At 42.1% G+C, this 13,646-nt stretch overlaps 1 protein-coding gene across 1 annotated transcript in view; it reads right to left on the minus strand.

Annotated features, from left to right (window-relative positions):
* PRR12 (proline rich 12) overlaps positions 1-13,646 on the minus strand; it is a 179,517-nt gene that overhangs the window by 26,213 nt on the left and 139,658 nt on the right. The window contains exons 4-7 of the mRNA XM_089655172.1: positions 8,277-11,917; positions 7,134-7,659; positions 4,961-5,277; positions 2,568-2,684 (exon numbers count right to left, since the gene is read on the minus strand). Coding sequence (XP_089511298.1) covers positions 2,568-2,684; positions 4,961-5,277; positions 7,134-7,659; positions 8,277-11,917 — 4,601 coding nt within the window. The remainder of the gene's footprint in view (positions 1-2,567; positions 2,685-4,960; positions 5,278-7,133; positions 7,660-8,276; positions 11,918-13,646) is intronic.

Raw genomic sequence — 13,646 nt, forward strand, 5'->3', positions numbered from 1 at the left:
GACCTCCTGCTCTCTAGCTCCCTTGTCTCCTCCTCCCAAGCTCATCTCCAGGACTTCTCCAGAGCCTCCCCCATCCTCTGGAACTCTCTACCTCAATCTATCAGACTATCACCTACTCTGCCCACTTTTAGGCGATCTCTGAAAACCTCTCTCTTCAGGGGAAGCCTATCCTGCCTTCAGCTAATAACGGAATCTTCTATTTCTCCTACCACTCCATCCCCCACAGTTATTACCTTTTGTACCACCAGCCCCTCCCTCTTAGATTGTAAGCTCCAAGGATCAGGCCCTCCTAACCCTCTTGTACTGAACTGTATTGTTGCTGTATTGCCTCCTTTTATATTGTAAAGCGCTGAGCAAACTGTTGGCGCCATAAATCCTGTATAATAATAATATATAAATCCTGTATAATATTATATATATATACAGTATATATATATACATACATATACATACACACATATTTTTTTTTTTTAACTATTTTTGACTATGTTGCAGAGTAACACTTAGGACTGTGTGTGATAATGAAAAGAGCTTTATGAATGGAGGAGCCGGACCTCTCATTTATCAGTCCATCCTCCAATTCTAGAGTGCTTTTCATTGCAGGAAATGAGAGTACAGCTTGTATGAATAGAGCAGGGGGGCAGAACGGGTGGGCATGGGCAGCACTCTTAGTAAGTGCCTGTCAGCAGTGAAGCAGCTTGTATTAACCCCTACAGCACCAGAAGAGCATAGCAGTAGGGGAAGAAAGAAGAGCAGCCACCAGCACATGAGACACTCGCCATTCAAGCAAGTAACGTCCCTGCAGCAGATTAAAAAAAAAGAAAAAAAAAATCTCTAAAACACTGCACCCAAATTCCATAAAATTTGGGACCCCTGGATCAAGAGATTCCTCCCATTGTCCTTTGATCATTGCTTATTGAACCTTAATAGTCACTTAACATCTAAAAACACTAACTCCCGCCCAGGGGTGGACTGACAACTCATGGGGCCCCCGGGCAATAGGGGATCATGGGGCCCCTGTGTCCTTGCCCAAACTCAAAAAAGCCTATGAAAAAGGTACCAAGGGCATCTCATGGGGCCCCCTACTGACCCCAGGCAGTGCCCGAATTTGCAAATGGTCAGTCCGCCCCTGCTCCCGCCAGCCCACACTCCCCCAGCAGACTCCTTCCTTTCCTTTTCGCACCTTTATTTCCACGTTTCTTTTCACTTTTGCTTCTTTCCTACTCCTCCTGCCTTCTACCACTCTCCCTTCTTAACTACATGAGCTACATGAGCATTCTCATAGGCCTTCTGATTTCAGAGCGTTCTCTATACTCCAACTTACCATCAGTACAGTTTATCCATGCACACTATTGTGCCCTTGTTGACAATTGCTGTTAATGTTCCAAACACTTGTCATTTCATGAACATGTTTATATTGCTCTCCTTTTATGGTTGGTATGGATCAAAATTGCCTGAAAGTTGCACTGAAGTTGCATCAAGTCGCAATGCAAAGTCGCACGACTTTGGGGTTGCAGCAGTGCGAACCGAGCCAAACGCATAACTAATGCCAACATTGTAGCTCCTTCCTTCCTCCTTCTGTACTGTCCCTGTACTTTCTACTTTGAAACCTAATAAAAGTTATTGAACAAGAAAAAAAAAAATCACTAAGCCTGGGTTCACACTGACGCGGTCCGGAATTCTGTGCGAATTGCGCACTGCATCAGAATCTCACCCTGTTCAAGCGAACCGCTGCGGGTGTGTATGTTGAGTTAACAACACCCGAAATTGGCCCTCAAAACGCGGTGCGATGTGCAGAATCGGATCACAAAGGTGTGAACACCCATGTGATCCGATTCTAGTGCGGACCTAAAAAAAATGTCCTGCACATTTTTGGTGCAGGTGCAGTGCGATTAGAGCCATACAAAATGTAAGGCTCCAACCGCACACAAATCGCATGTGATTTGCACAGGAATGCGGTGCGAATCACATGCGATATACCGCACCGCATATATGTGAACCCGGGTTAAAACTCAACCTGAACTTTTAGACTAGGTCTGCTTTAAAGTGGTTCTAAAGTCTCAAGGTTTTTCTCCCTTAATGCATTCTATGCATTAAGGTAAAAAAAAAAAATCTTCTGTGTAAAAGAATGCCCCCCAGCCCCCCTTTATACTTACCTGACCTCTATTGCAATCCAGTGCTGTGCATGAGAGCTGCAGCTCTCCTGGCTTTGTTCCTCCTCACTGGGCAGGTCAATCAACTCTAGTGACGAGGCAGTGAGCGGCAGGGCTGAGTCCCACTGTCTGTGTCAATGGATGCAGCAGCGGGACTCGGGAGTGGGCCTGCACATGGGAATTGGGGGCACCAGTAGGGGAGGAGGAGCCAGGAGCGTCGGCCCCGAGAAAAGGAGGATCAGGGCCACTCTGTTCAATTCTATTGCACAAGCAGGTAAGTACATATGTGTTATAAAAAAAAATTCCTTTACAACCACTTTGAAACAACTTTTCACACCTTTTTGAAGGAAAGGTTTTATCCTACTGCATAGGTTACATCTTTGTTGCAAAATATAAACCTCCTGAGTTACTTACATTGCTGGTGGCACAAAACTGGCGTTGCCCGTCTTTGATCTCTGGGGTGAATTTCTGCAGTAGCGCTTTTTGAACCCGCCAGATTGGAGGGGGCTCGCGACCCGTCTGGAGAGCGAGCTGTGGAGACAAGGGAAAAGTTGAAAATCATGGCTTCCTCACTAAGACTACAAAGTAATTAGTGAGTCGGCAGATGTTACATTTGCATTGTTGGAATACTCTCCATATCAGGGGCGGACTGACAACTCATGGGGCCCTCGGGCAATAGGGGATCATGGGGCCCCTGTGTCCTTGCCCAAACTCAAAAAAGCCTATAAAAAAGGTACCAGGGGCATTTCATGGGGCCCCCTACTGACCCCGGGCCTTCGGGCAGTGCCCGAGTTTCCAAATGGTCAGTCCACCCCTGATCTATATCCATTATGTCCAGTGAATGGCTACCATAAAGTCAGTATTTTTAAAAAATAAATAAAAAGGGGGTGCTGGAGGGACACCTGGCAGGTCACGGCACCCCAGACCCACCATTTCACAGATTTTTGTTTTTTCTTCTTCTCTCCCTCCCTCCTTCACTCACACCTCCCTCACTTCCCGGCCAAGTTCTCCTTTTTTTGCCATGTCCCTTGGAGTCCATTGGCATAAAAGGCCACCTTGTTTATGTTTAAAACCCCATTGTGTCATATACCCTAGACTCCTAGGTCGATCACCCCCCCCCCCTATTCTGTATATTTTTTGTTCTGATGGACCTATTGAGACACTACCTAGTATTTTTTATCTACTTTACAATGTAGCTCTTTTTTATGTAAGCCAATGGTACTGGCTTATTGTTAGCTTTTTCTTTTACTTTACCCCAACTTCTTGCTGTATTTCTGGAAAACTTAAAAGGATTTTATTAATATCGATTTTAAATAAAGAAAGGAAAAAAAATGCAAAAATGTATTTCAAGTATCCTTTTAAATATCCTAAAATGTTATTCTCTTATAATAAAAAATAAAGTGATAAAGTATCCTGTTCTGATGGACCTATTGAGACACTACCTAGTATTTTTTAGATACTTTACAATGTACCTCTTTTTTTTATGTAAGCCAATGGTACTGGCTTATTGTTAGCTTTTTCTTTTACTTTACCCCAACTTCTTGCTGTATTTCTGGAAAACTTAAAAGGATTTTAATTAATAACGATTTTAAATAAAGAAAGGAAAAAAAAAATAGCAAAAATGTATTTTAAGTATACTTTTAAATATCCTAAAATGTTATTTTCTTATAATAAAAAAAAAGTGATACAGTACCCTAGTTCCTGTTGTATTGCCAATTCCTTGCAACTGCTGGATTTAGGCATTTTCATCATCAGATTCTTGGCACATGAGATTAACAGGTTTCTTAAAAGTGTTTGTAAAAAGTTAAACAATAAAATTTAATAAATCTAACGTGATGTGATTTGGATATTATTTGTTCTTGTACTTTTTCTATATTTTCTGGTTGATCCTGCCAGTTCCCCAACTCCTGGTTTATTACTGACCATGCTAAGCATGGAAGCCAATCTGTGCTAGCGTGGCTAGTTTGCATCTCATGTCATCCTATTCTTAAACATGGACAGGGTGTGCAAATACACAGCCTGCCCGTATTTGCTGTGGTCAGTGTGTAGGCCCCCTCCCCCCATGCATTCTTTCTTAATTGACAGCGACTTCCCCAGTCCTGTAGGACACAATTGCTTTTCCTAGCTCAGGGCATCATGGACCTGCAGGGGGGCGCATACACATCAATGGGCATGTACATCATTTGCAGAAATTATGTTTACCGTCAGGTATGTGCTTGCATTTGTTTACCTTGGAAATGCTGATGTTTGGCGGCAAACATCACTTCCAAATTTGACGCGCAGGCCCATCAATGCGGCTGCGTCCACCTGCGTCTTTTTTGCACCCTAAAAGATGCCGGTCATGTGATCGCTTTACCTAGCTCAGTGCAGGGCTAGGTAAAGCGATCACATGACCTGCATCTTTCAGGGTGCAAAAAAGATGCAAAAAAATTAAATAAAGCAACATTTCTTCGTAATTACACAGATGGATTATTTAAAGGTGCACATTTAGCTATTGGAAAACGGATGGACTGACAGCTAATGGGGCCCCCGGGCAATAAGGTATCATGGGGCCCCTGTGTCCTTGCCCAAACTCAAAAAAACCTATGAAAAAGGTACCTGGGGCATCTCATGGGGCCCCTACTGACCCCAGGTCCTCGGGCAGTGCCCGAGTTTCCAAATGGTCAATCCCCCCTGTTGGGAAATATATATATAGCATCCCATATGGAAGAAAATATATTTAAAATATATTTTTCTTCCATGCGGGATAATTTGGCTTTATAACTATTTTAAAGCAAAACAAAGGCATTGCTGAAAAAATTGTATACCTTTAAAGCCTGGATGTCTTCCACTCTAATGACAAACTCATCTCTCTCCCGGAAGATACCCTCTCCGCTGCTCTCAACATCTTCATCGTCAGTCTCCCCGCAAATAGCAGCCGTCTCCTGTTTTTTGGCCAGATGTAGGGGTCTGGAATCTTCTGGTTCCTCCTGTTCAGGGGATGACTGGGAAGGGGGTTCTTCTGGTGGTGGAGGAGCAGGAGCCTCTTGAGGAGATGGTGGGGAGACCGCCACTGGTAGCTCCGGCTGTGATGAAGGCTCAGAAGGCACAGGGCTAGACACCTTCTCCTCAACTATGGCGGGTGCTTAAGATAAAAGGAAAACTATTGAGAAGCCAGCCTTCCTTGTGTTAATATAAATATATATGTGCCAGTATGTAAAGAATGCAAGGTACACATAGCCTATCTTTATGAAGGGTTAACGCATTTAATTTTAATTTAAAAACACTAAAGCTACCTTCATGGATAAACTTTTGTACTTCAGTTCTCGACAGGGTGGATAAAAATCAATGATTTTTTAAAAAAAAAATTAAAAAAATCAGATTTTTTTTATTTAAATCGAATTTTTTTGAATAAAATGCTTTTTGAGGAAAATATATTATCATCCAAAGGTTATTCCATCATGAAATAAAGATTCGTTTTTTAATTATGTAGAATAAGGCTGTATATGTTTAATTTTTTTGGTAAATAAATTCCATGAATCCATTCACAATGTCATGCTCTTCCAGAGGTTTTTGTAAGATTATTGGGCAGTTTCTCTGCCTACAAGATATTATCACAGATGCTCGGTTTACTTTTGCAGTTCTCAAAACTGAATTTGACTCAGCGGAGATCACATGCCTCTTCTTCACAGCAAAAATGTTATAACATGAACAGAGTTAAGAAAAAGACCTTCATCCTAACTTCTACAAACCTATGAATACAGAATCAACCCCTTCAGTGCTAAGTTTCAAGAAGTTCAGTGAATAGAATAGAAACAATATTTTTCTGATTGTTTGGAGTGGAATAGATCTGCACAAGAAGAAAGTGAAACTAAGTGTGAGGAGGAAGGGGCTGACAGTCTACGTTTCTTAAAATATATAGATTTTGTTTAGCCAAATTAGTTAACAAACATGGATGTTTAAGCAAATCACATATGCTGGAATGTTGTTGTTTCAGTTGAATAAATCTATTTAAATTGTTATTATTAAGGTAATGATTATTTTTCTCCTTCCTAAGTACAACAGAAAAGTTGTCCAAATATGAATGATTAACCTATTAAACTGGGGATAAAAAAATAATATGAAAAGTTGTTATTCTAAAAATCTTCATTTACTTGCATATTAAAGTTATACCAGCAAGAATTAGTCTTTATGTAGAAAACTAGAATTTATATCAAGCCTTACTGACTAGTGATTTAAATCAGTGTGATTTAAATCAAATCCACCCTGGTTCTCGACTCTTTGAAAAACCAAGGAAAGGCACTTGGCGTACCCAGAATTATCCAATTATGAATCAGCACTAACTTAAAGAAGTATCACTTTTACTACACAATCCAGGCTTTCTTTCTAGACAAAATTAATTGCTCCATGGGGAATGAAACAAAGGGATTCACGCTTTGTGAAATGTTTTTGTCTTGGACATTTTTTTTTTTTTGGAAAATGAAAAATTATTACAATAAAAAAGTAAAATATCTGAAAACTCTTAAAAAAAAACCCAGAAAACAAATCACTAAACCAAAAATATAATTATTAGAAAATCGTTAAACATATCAGAAGCAGCCCAGTCTGTCGTTATGTGTAAACCCCTCCACAGCAGGAATGGAACTGATAAAAATGGACAGAATTAAATGCTAGTCTGGCCTGAACAGTGATGTCAATCTGAAACCAAAATCTTGCTGATAGTAGAGGAAGAGAGCAGGATGATGACTTCATCAGTGTGCTGCTGCTTTCACTACTAAATCAAAGAATAGACCATGTCCCTGACCAAGGTTTATTGCTTTAACCACAAAGAAGAATAGTGGAATTAGGCAATCAGCTACACTGTCTACGGGAATGAGTGAATAATCAAATAGCTAAACAGAATCACAAATTGTTTGGCACCAAAAAAGTTCACATGTGCAATTCAAAAGTGTATTTAGCTTTTTACATATACTGTAGCTCTGCTTAAAGGAATGTACTAACCTGTATTTTCTGGCTCCTTGCGGTCAGTGGGATCATACAGGGCAGATATAGCGGAAGAGATGCTTTTCTGCAAATCTTGATTTTTGCTGACAGAGTCCTCCTCATCTGAAGAGAAGGAAGGCAATGTCTCCAAATTTCTTTTCAGTTCATCATCCAGCCTTTTGCAGGGGCTGGTACAGCTCATAACTAGACTATCACTCTCTGTAGAGTCCAAGGTTCCAGAAAGCATCTGGGACGCCATCCCAAAAGAAGCCTGTGAGGCCTGCTGGGCAGAAGGTGGCCGGTTCTTCGATGGGCTGGTGTTGGCTGTAGGTAGTTGCTGCCTTTTGCCCGACTTCAGGAAGTCTAAAAAAGAGGCCATGAAGCCTGACTTTATTTCTGGTTGCTTTTCCTCTACTTCTTTGATCTTCTGTTTGATCTTCTCCCGAGTCTGGCTGTTGTCCAAAGTGTTCTCCTGGGGAGGAGGGAGCATCTCTGCTTGATCCATCTGCAAAGCGTCATTCCCTTTTGGCACTTGCAGCTTGATCTGACCAAGGAGATAAAATGTACACATTGAGCTTTCTAGATCCTTGGAAACTATGGCCAGCTTGTACTTTAAATTAGATATAAATAACACAAAACTATTTAGTGATCTATTTTTTAAGATACCTATTTTTTACCTAAAAGGATTAAAGTGGGTTTTCCAGAAAAACAGAAAACGCCTATCTAAATCAGGTCCCTCCCTGTACTAACTTAAAGGTTAATGTAACTCTCCAAATTCTCTTGGGGGACTGGAGCCATTGGAGTGGTTCCCAATGATAAGCATTATAGTTTAGGGTTCTACCAGATTTAGTCAGAAGGTAGTACTGTAGTTCAAAAAAACCTGAGATTCGCATTAAAAATGGAGTCCTTCATGATACTCATTGATGAGCAAATCCCATGGGCCAGAAAGCCAATGTGCATAAAAATGATATATTTAATGGTCCTTGGCTCCTTAAAATGTATTTATGACTCAAGCGAACTATTTTTTTTAATTTTCCCATCCCTAAAACCACTTATAAGGACCTAAAACAAACGTAAGATTTAAAAAATTTTTTTTTCTGGAACTCCACTTTAACTACTCTTCTTTCACCCTTCTAGTTTGTGAAATAACATTACAGGTACCTTTAGTGGTTTCAGTGGCTCCATTGGCATGCTCGCTCTTCCCTCATCTGTCAGTCTCCTTCCTCTCCCCCTACCTCTTCCTCTGGGCCTTCTAATACCATCATGCCCCAGCACATGTGGTTCTACGAGAGGCCTGATTCTTGGTCTTCCCCTGGGTCTTGGAGGACCTTCTCTTTTCGGTTTAGTTGGTTTCCGGCCTCGTCTCTTTGGACCATCCATGTTATTTGGTGGACAAAAGTCAATATCTCCCATAGGACTAATGTTAGGACGAGTACGGCAGCTAGAAATAAGATCTGGGAGAAGATCAGGTAGTCTACGGCTATTTAACCTAATATCTGCAGGTACATCCTCCTTGTCTTCATCATCTTCAAACTCATACTCTTGGGCATAGTTTTTCTTCGGAGGCTGAAAAGATGGTTCCCTCTTCTTCAGCAGGTGGAATGATGATGTCTTGAGTAGTTTTTTGGGTTTGGAAGAACAAAAGATGGGCGATGTCAGGCCAGGCTTCATTTCTGAAGACTGCTGGCTATGACCAGACTGAATTAGACCCAACTGTTCTGTGTTGACAGTTGATGGTAGTTCGTGTTTTACAGATACAGAATCAAGCCCCAAGTGAACATTCTGTTGATTGTCATTACTTTCAGAGGTGCAGTAACCTGAATAGCCTTGGCTAGACTGCATCATCTCATAACTGTTTTTCATGGCCTCATTCCTGTCCATGCTCTGAGAACCATCATCGGCACAACTTGCTTTCGGAAACTCATCATTTCCACAAGGTTGTGGACAGAACATATCTTCCATTCCTGGAAAAAAGCTTCTCTCCTCATCTTGCAAGAGAGAGTCAGGAAAGCAAATAGATGTCAAAGGAACAAACCTCTGCTTTGAACCTTGAGGACTTGGACTATCAAACTGGTCCTTGGGCTCCATCTGAGCTTGAGGCACCTGTTGGGAGGACTCGCCATCTAATCGCAGGGGATCTCCTGCATCAGACAAGAGGTGCGGTTGAGCTTGCACGGGTCCAGTTTGGCCCAAATGTGTCTCCAAGTTCAAATCAGGTTCCAGAAAGTCCTGGATTTCTTGGGGCCGCGATAGTGCTTGCATGGCATCGCTCTGGGGAAGCACCTCCATTGCTTCATTTTGTAGTGAGGCCTGCATTCTTTCTGGCTGCATCTCTGCTTGCATGCGCTCTGATTGAAGTTGTGCCTGTAGCTGAGGAGATTGCTGGTCTGTTTGCAATGGGTGGGAATCCATCAGCTGTGCCTCTATTGACTGAGAACGAGAGTGTACCTCCAAAGATTGTGAGCGTACATGAGCTTGCATTTGCTGGGACTGTAAGTGGGCCTCCAAAGCCTGAGACTGCAGTTGCATCTGTAACTGTGGAGATTGTGCTTCAGCTTGGATCCTTTGTGGTTCCAAAAGGTGAACATCCATGGGGGTCTGTACTTTTCTCTGGTGTGCCTGCAACTGACTCTGGGTATGGGTGAGAACGGACTGCAAGAGCTGTGGTTGCTGAGTGGTCGGCTGGTGGGTAAGAGAAAGTGGCAGATCCGGGGAGTTATCCATCATCATTGGAGTGCCTTGCTGGCTTTGAAGCATGCTGTGAGTCTCCATTGACTGACTTTCAGCAACCATTCTGTGAGCCTGCGAGGCATGCTCCGGAGTCTTTTGCAAGTTTGAATGAGAGTACATGTCTTTACTTGAGGTGTCCATGTGTGGCAGATGGTCTACTGACTTTTTCATGTCCTGAGTGTATGAATCCATGGGACCAGTCTGGTGACTATAATGTACAACAGACGTTCCCAAAGATTCCGGAGTCGACCTTGTGTTGGCATATTCTTTATGGCGATCAGCTTTTTTCTTGTCTTTTAAGCTCTGAAGAGACAGCTCTAACCCTTGGTTGTCCAAGTTGGAATTAGTCCTTATAACACTTTGCAGGTGATACCTCTCCTCGGTTTTACTCATTTCATAGCCCATTGATTTACTGGACCTTTCCTCACACTCAACTAAGCTTTCAGAGGAGACTCGAGGTGGACTTTGTGACTGTAATAGGTGCTGAATAAGAAAGTCTTCATCGTCTGTCCTTTCGGTGGAAAGAAGATCAGAATCAGATTTTGGTTTGCTGTAGGATGGTGTTCTTTCTAAGGTGGACTGGGAATTTTGATAACTTTGCGAATGGGAAGCCTGCATGAAAGATGGTGAAAGTACTGAAGTCAAATATTTCTGAGATTGACCAGGAGAAGCTACACTTTGAGAGCGACTTGATGTAGGAGACTGGAGAGGTCGGATTATTTGAGAGGGACTTGAATCTGATAAATTTTGGGCATGGCTGACTGAAGAATAACCAATAGACTGAGCATGACTGGACATAGCTGGCGAATGGCCAGTGCTGTAACTTAGGGAAGGACTAGCAGTTGGTAAGCCTTGTGAATGAGCAGGAACATAACTAGGTGCCTGGCTGGCAGAAACATGAGAATCCGTTTGTACACTGTAATTTGGAATCTGGCCTACTGATGACAGCCCCTGCAAATGCTCTGGTGAGTAGGTTTGATTCTGGCTCACACAAGTCTGCAACCCTTGAGACTGACTAGTCGTAAAGCTTTGAGATTTGCTTCCGCTGGTCAGATCTTGGGCTTGGCTAGATGTAAAGCCCTGTGACTGAGTAACAGCTGAAAGGTTCTGTGACTGAGTTACAGAATAGCTTTGTGACTGGGACATGGATAAAAGATTCTGTGGCTGTCCAGGGGAGTAGGCCTGAGACTGGCTAGAAATAACAGAGCTGGGCTTTGGAGTGGAGGAGGAGTAGTTGTGTGTCTGTCCAGTGGTGGCAATGCTTTGGCACTTTGGAGTGGCAGTGGATCGAGGAGTCTGCCTAGATGCTGAGTAGCTTTTAGACTTGTTGGAAGAGGAAGATGTTGAATAACCTGGGGACTGTATTATTGGTCTGTAGCTTTGAGACTGTTCTTGGCGTGCTTGTGAGTTTTTCTGCTGTGAACCCTCGCTGCTGACAGGTGACTGGTCCCCTAATGGGCTGCAGGACAAGCTAGAACGGTGCTGCATTTGCTGGTAACTGCCACCACAGCTTAGATAGTGCTGCAGGGAATGGGCAGCAGCTGCAGCTGAGGGAAGCTGGGACTGTGCACTGGAGGGCCGCTGGTAGTGCTTAATAACGCTATCTTGTCTAGGCATTGCTCTTTCAATTGAAGAGGCTGGGGAGCTTGAGAATACAGAGGCATTGTAGAGCTGGGATGTTTGTTCAGAAGGTCCGAGAGAAGAGGACAGTAGGTTGAACTGGGAAGGAAGGTGACGTGAAGCTGATTCTTGGGCACTACGATAGGCAGAACTCTGAGATGGTAATCCAGTGCCCAATACCGTGCTGCCAAGCCGATCGAAACTTAGGGAAGATGGAACAGAGGACTGTGATGACTTTATATGTAGAAGTGGATCATGAGGAGAGAGGAGTCCATTAGAAGTAGGGCTGAAGGTGGCGTCTTGAAGAGTTAATGAGGATGTTACAGGGAAGCTTCTACCACTAAACGATGCTGGGTGCTGGTAAGCCGAAAGGGCAGAGGATGATGGAAATGTACCGGATCCTGGAATGGCTCCAGATATAAAGAGTTCTGCAGGAGCAGGGGTATGCATGGCTAGAATAAAATACAGAGAGAAACTGAATCAATATAGTAGAAAAAAAACCAAATGCATCAAAGTACAGTCTCTCAAATCTATGACTGCAAGGGGAATGCAACTAATGACTTGTAGCGAAAATACAAACGACATGCTAAAAACCTGCAAAGAACTTGAGATTTTACACAAGGAATTCAGACTTCATATAAAGAATATAGTCAGCTTTCCGTAAAAAAGAAACTATTCAAGAAGCTTTATTAGGATCGCAAGAAGAAAATCTGCAGTATGCAGAATATTATTCATCTTGGGATATGATAAGCACCTCCTTGTGTTGGACAAACATACATTGATTTTTTTCATCCAATGCTTGATCAAATTATTTTCATTGATCAGATGTTTGAAATTTTCTGTTGGTGCTGTGCTGAACAATCATTTCTATCTAATGTATTCATGTAAATGGGCTTTGGGAAGCAAAACAGAGAAGCATAAGGCCATGCAGAGCATCGCACAACATGCATTTGATTGGCAATGCTCTGATATTTGCTTCAAACAGTCCCTGTGCACATGAGCCCCTCAAAGCCAACTTCAACTAACCTTTTTTTTTTTTCAGTCTCGATTAGTGTGGGGAAGTATTTGGTTTTGATTGCTATTTGTGTCCCTATTGAGGAGAATAGCATTCACTTCCTATTATAGTGACAGGGCGCCAATGGGAAAGTGATGGAAAACTCATTTAACTATCAAGGACACAGCTAGCAAGAAAATTATTTTTCGTGACAAAGGAGAAGGGTTAGAACCTCATTCAAATTTACACTGTCCATGCCTTCCTGCCTCAGTGACAACTTTTCCCTTTGTCTAGTGTGGCGGTATCACTGGGATAGAAAGGGGATCTCCCCAATAAGGACACAAATATCAATAAAAATTAGATTTACTTCCTTCCACTGTATTGAAAATTAAATTTTTGGTGAGAAAAGTTGGTTGAAAATTGTAGACTTCCACAGTGAAAATTTATAATATCTATATATCAATAATAAAAAATACACACACATACATTCATATATATACATACATACACACACACACACACATACATATATATACATACACACACACACACACATATACAGTCAGGTCCATAAATATTGGGACATTGACACAATTCTAACATTTTTGGCTCTATACACCACCACAATGGATTTGAAATGAAATGAACAAGATGTGCTTTAACTGCAGACTGTCAGCTTTAATTTGAGGGTATTTACATCCAAATCAGGTGAACGGTGTAGGAATTACAACAGTTTGCATATGTGCCTCCCACTTCTTAAGGGACCAAAAGTAATGGGACAATTGGCTTCTCAGCTGTTCTATGGCCAGGTGTGTGTTATTTCCTCATTATACCAATCACAATGAGCAGATAAAAGGTCCAGAGTTCATTTCAAGTGTGCTATTTGCATTTGGAATCTGTTGCTGTCAACTCTCAAGATGAGATCCAAAGACCTGTCACTATCAGTGAAGCAAGCCATCATTAGGCTGAAAAAACAAAACAAACCCAGCAGAGAGATAGCAAAAACATTAGGCGTGGCCAAAACAACTGTTTGGAACAGTCTTAAAAAGAAGGAACGCACCGGTGAGCTCAGCAACACCAAAAGACCCGGAAGACCACAGAAAACAACTGTGGTGGATGAGCGAAGAATTCTTTCCCTGGTGAAGAAAACACCCTTCACAACAGTTGGCCAGATCAAGAACACTCTC

The sequence above is a fragment of the Staurois parvus genome, unplaced genomic scaffold (assembly GCF_062004578.1).
Source record: "Staurois parvus isolate SC_StPar_1 unplaced genomic scaffold, SC_StPar_1.0 ptg000827l, whole genome shotgun sequence".
NCBI classification, from domain to species: Eukaryota; Metazoa; Chordata; class Amphibia; order Anura; family Ranidae; genus Staurois; species Staurois parvus.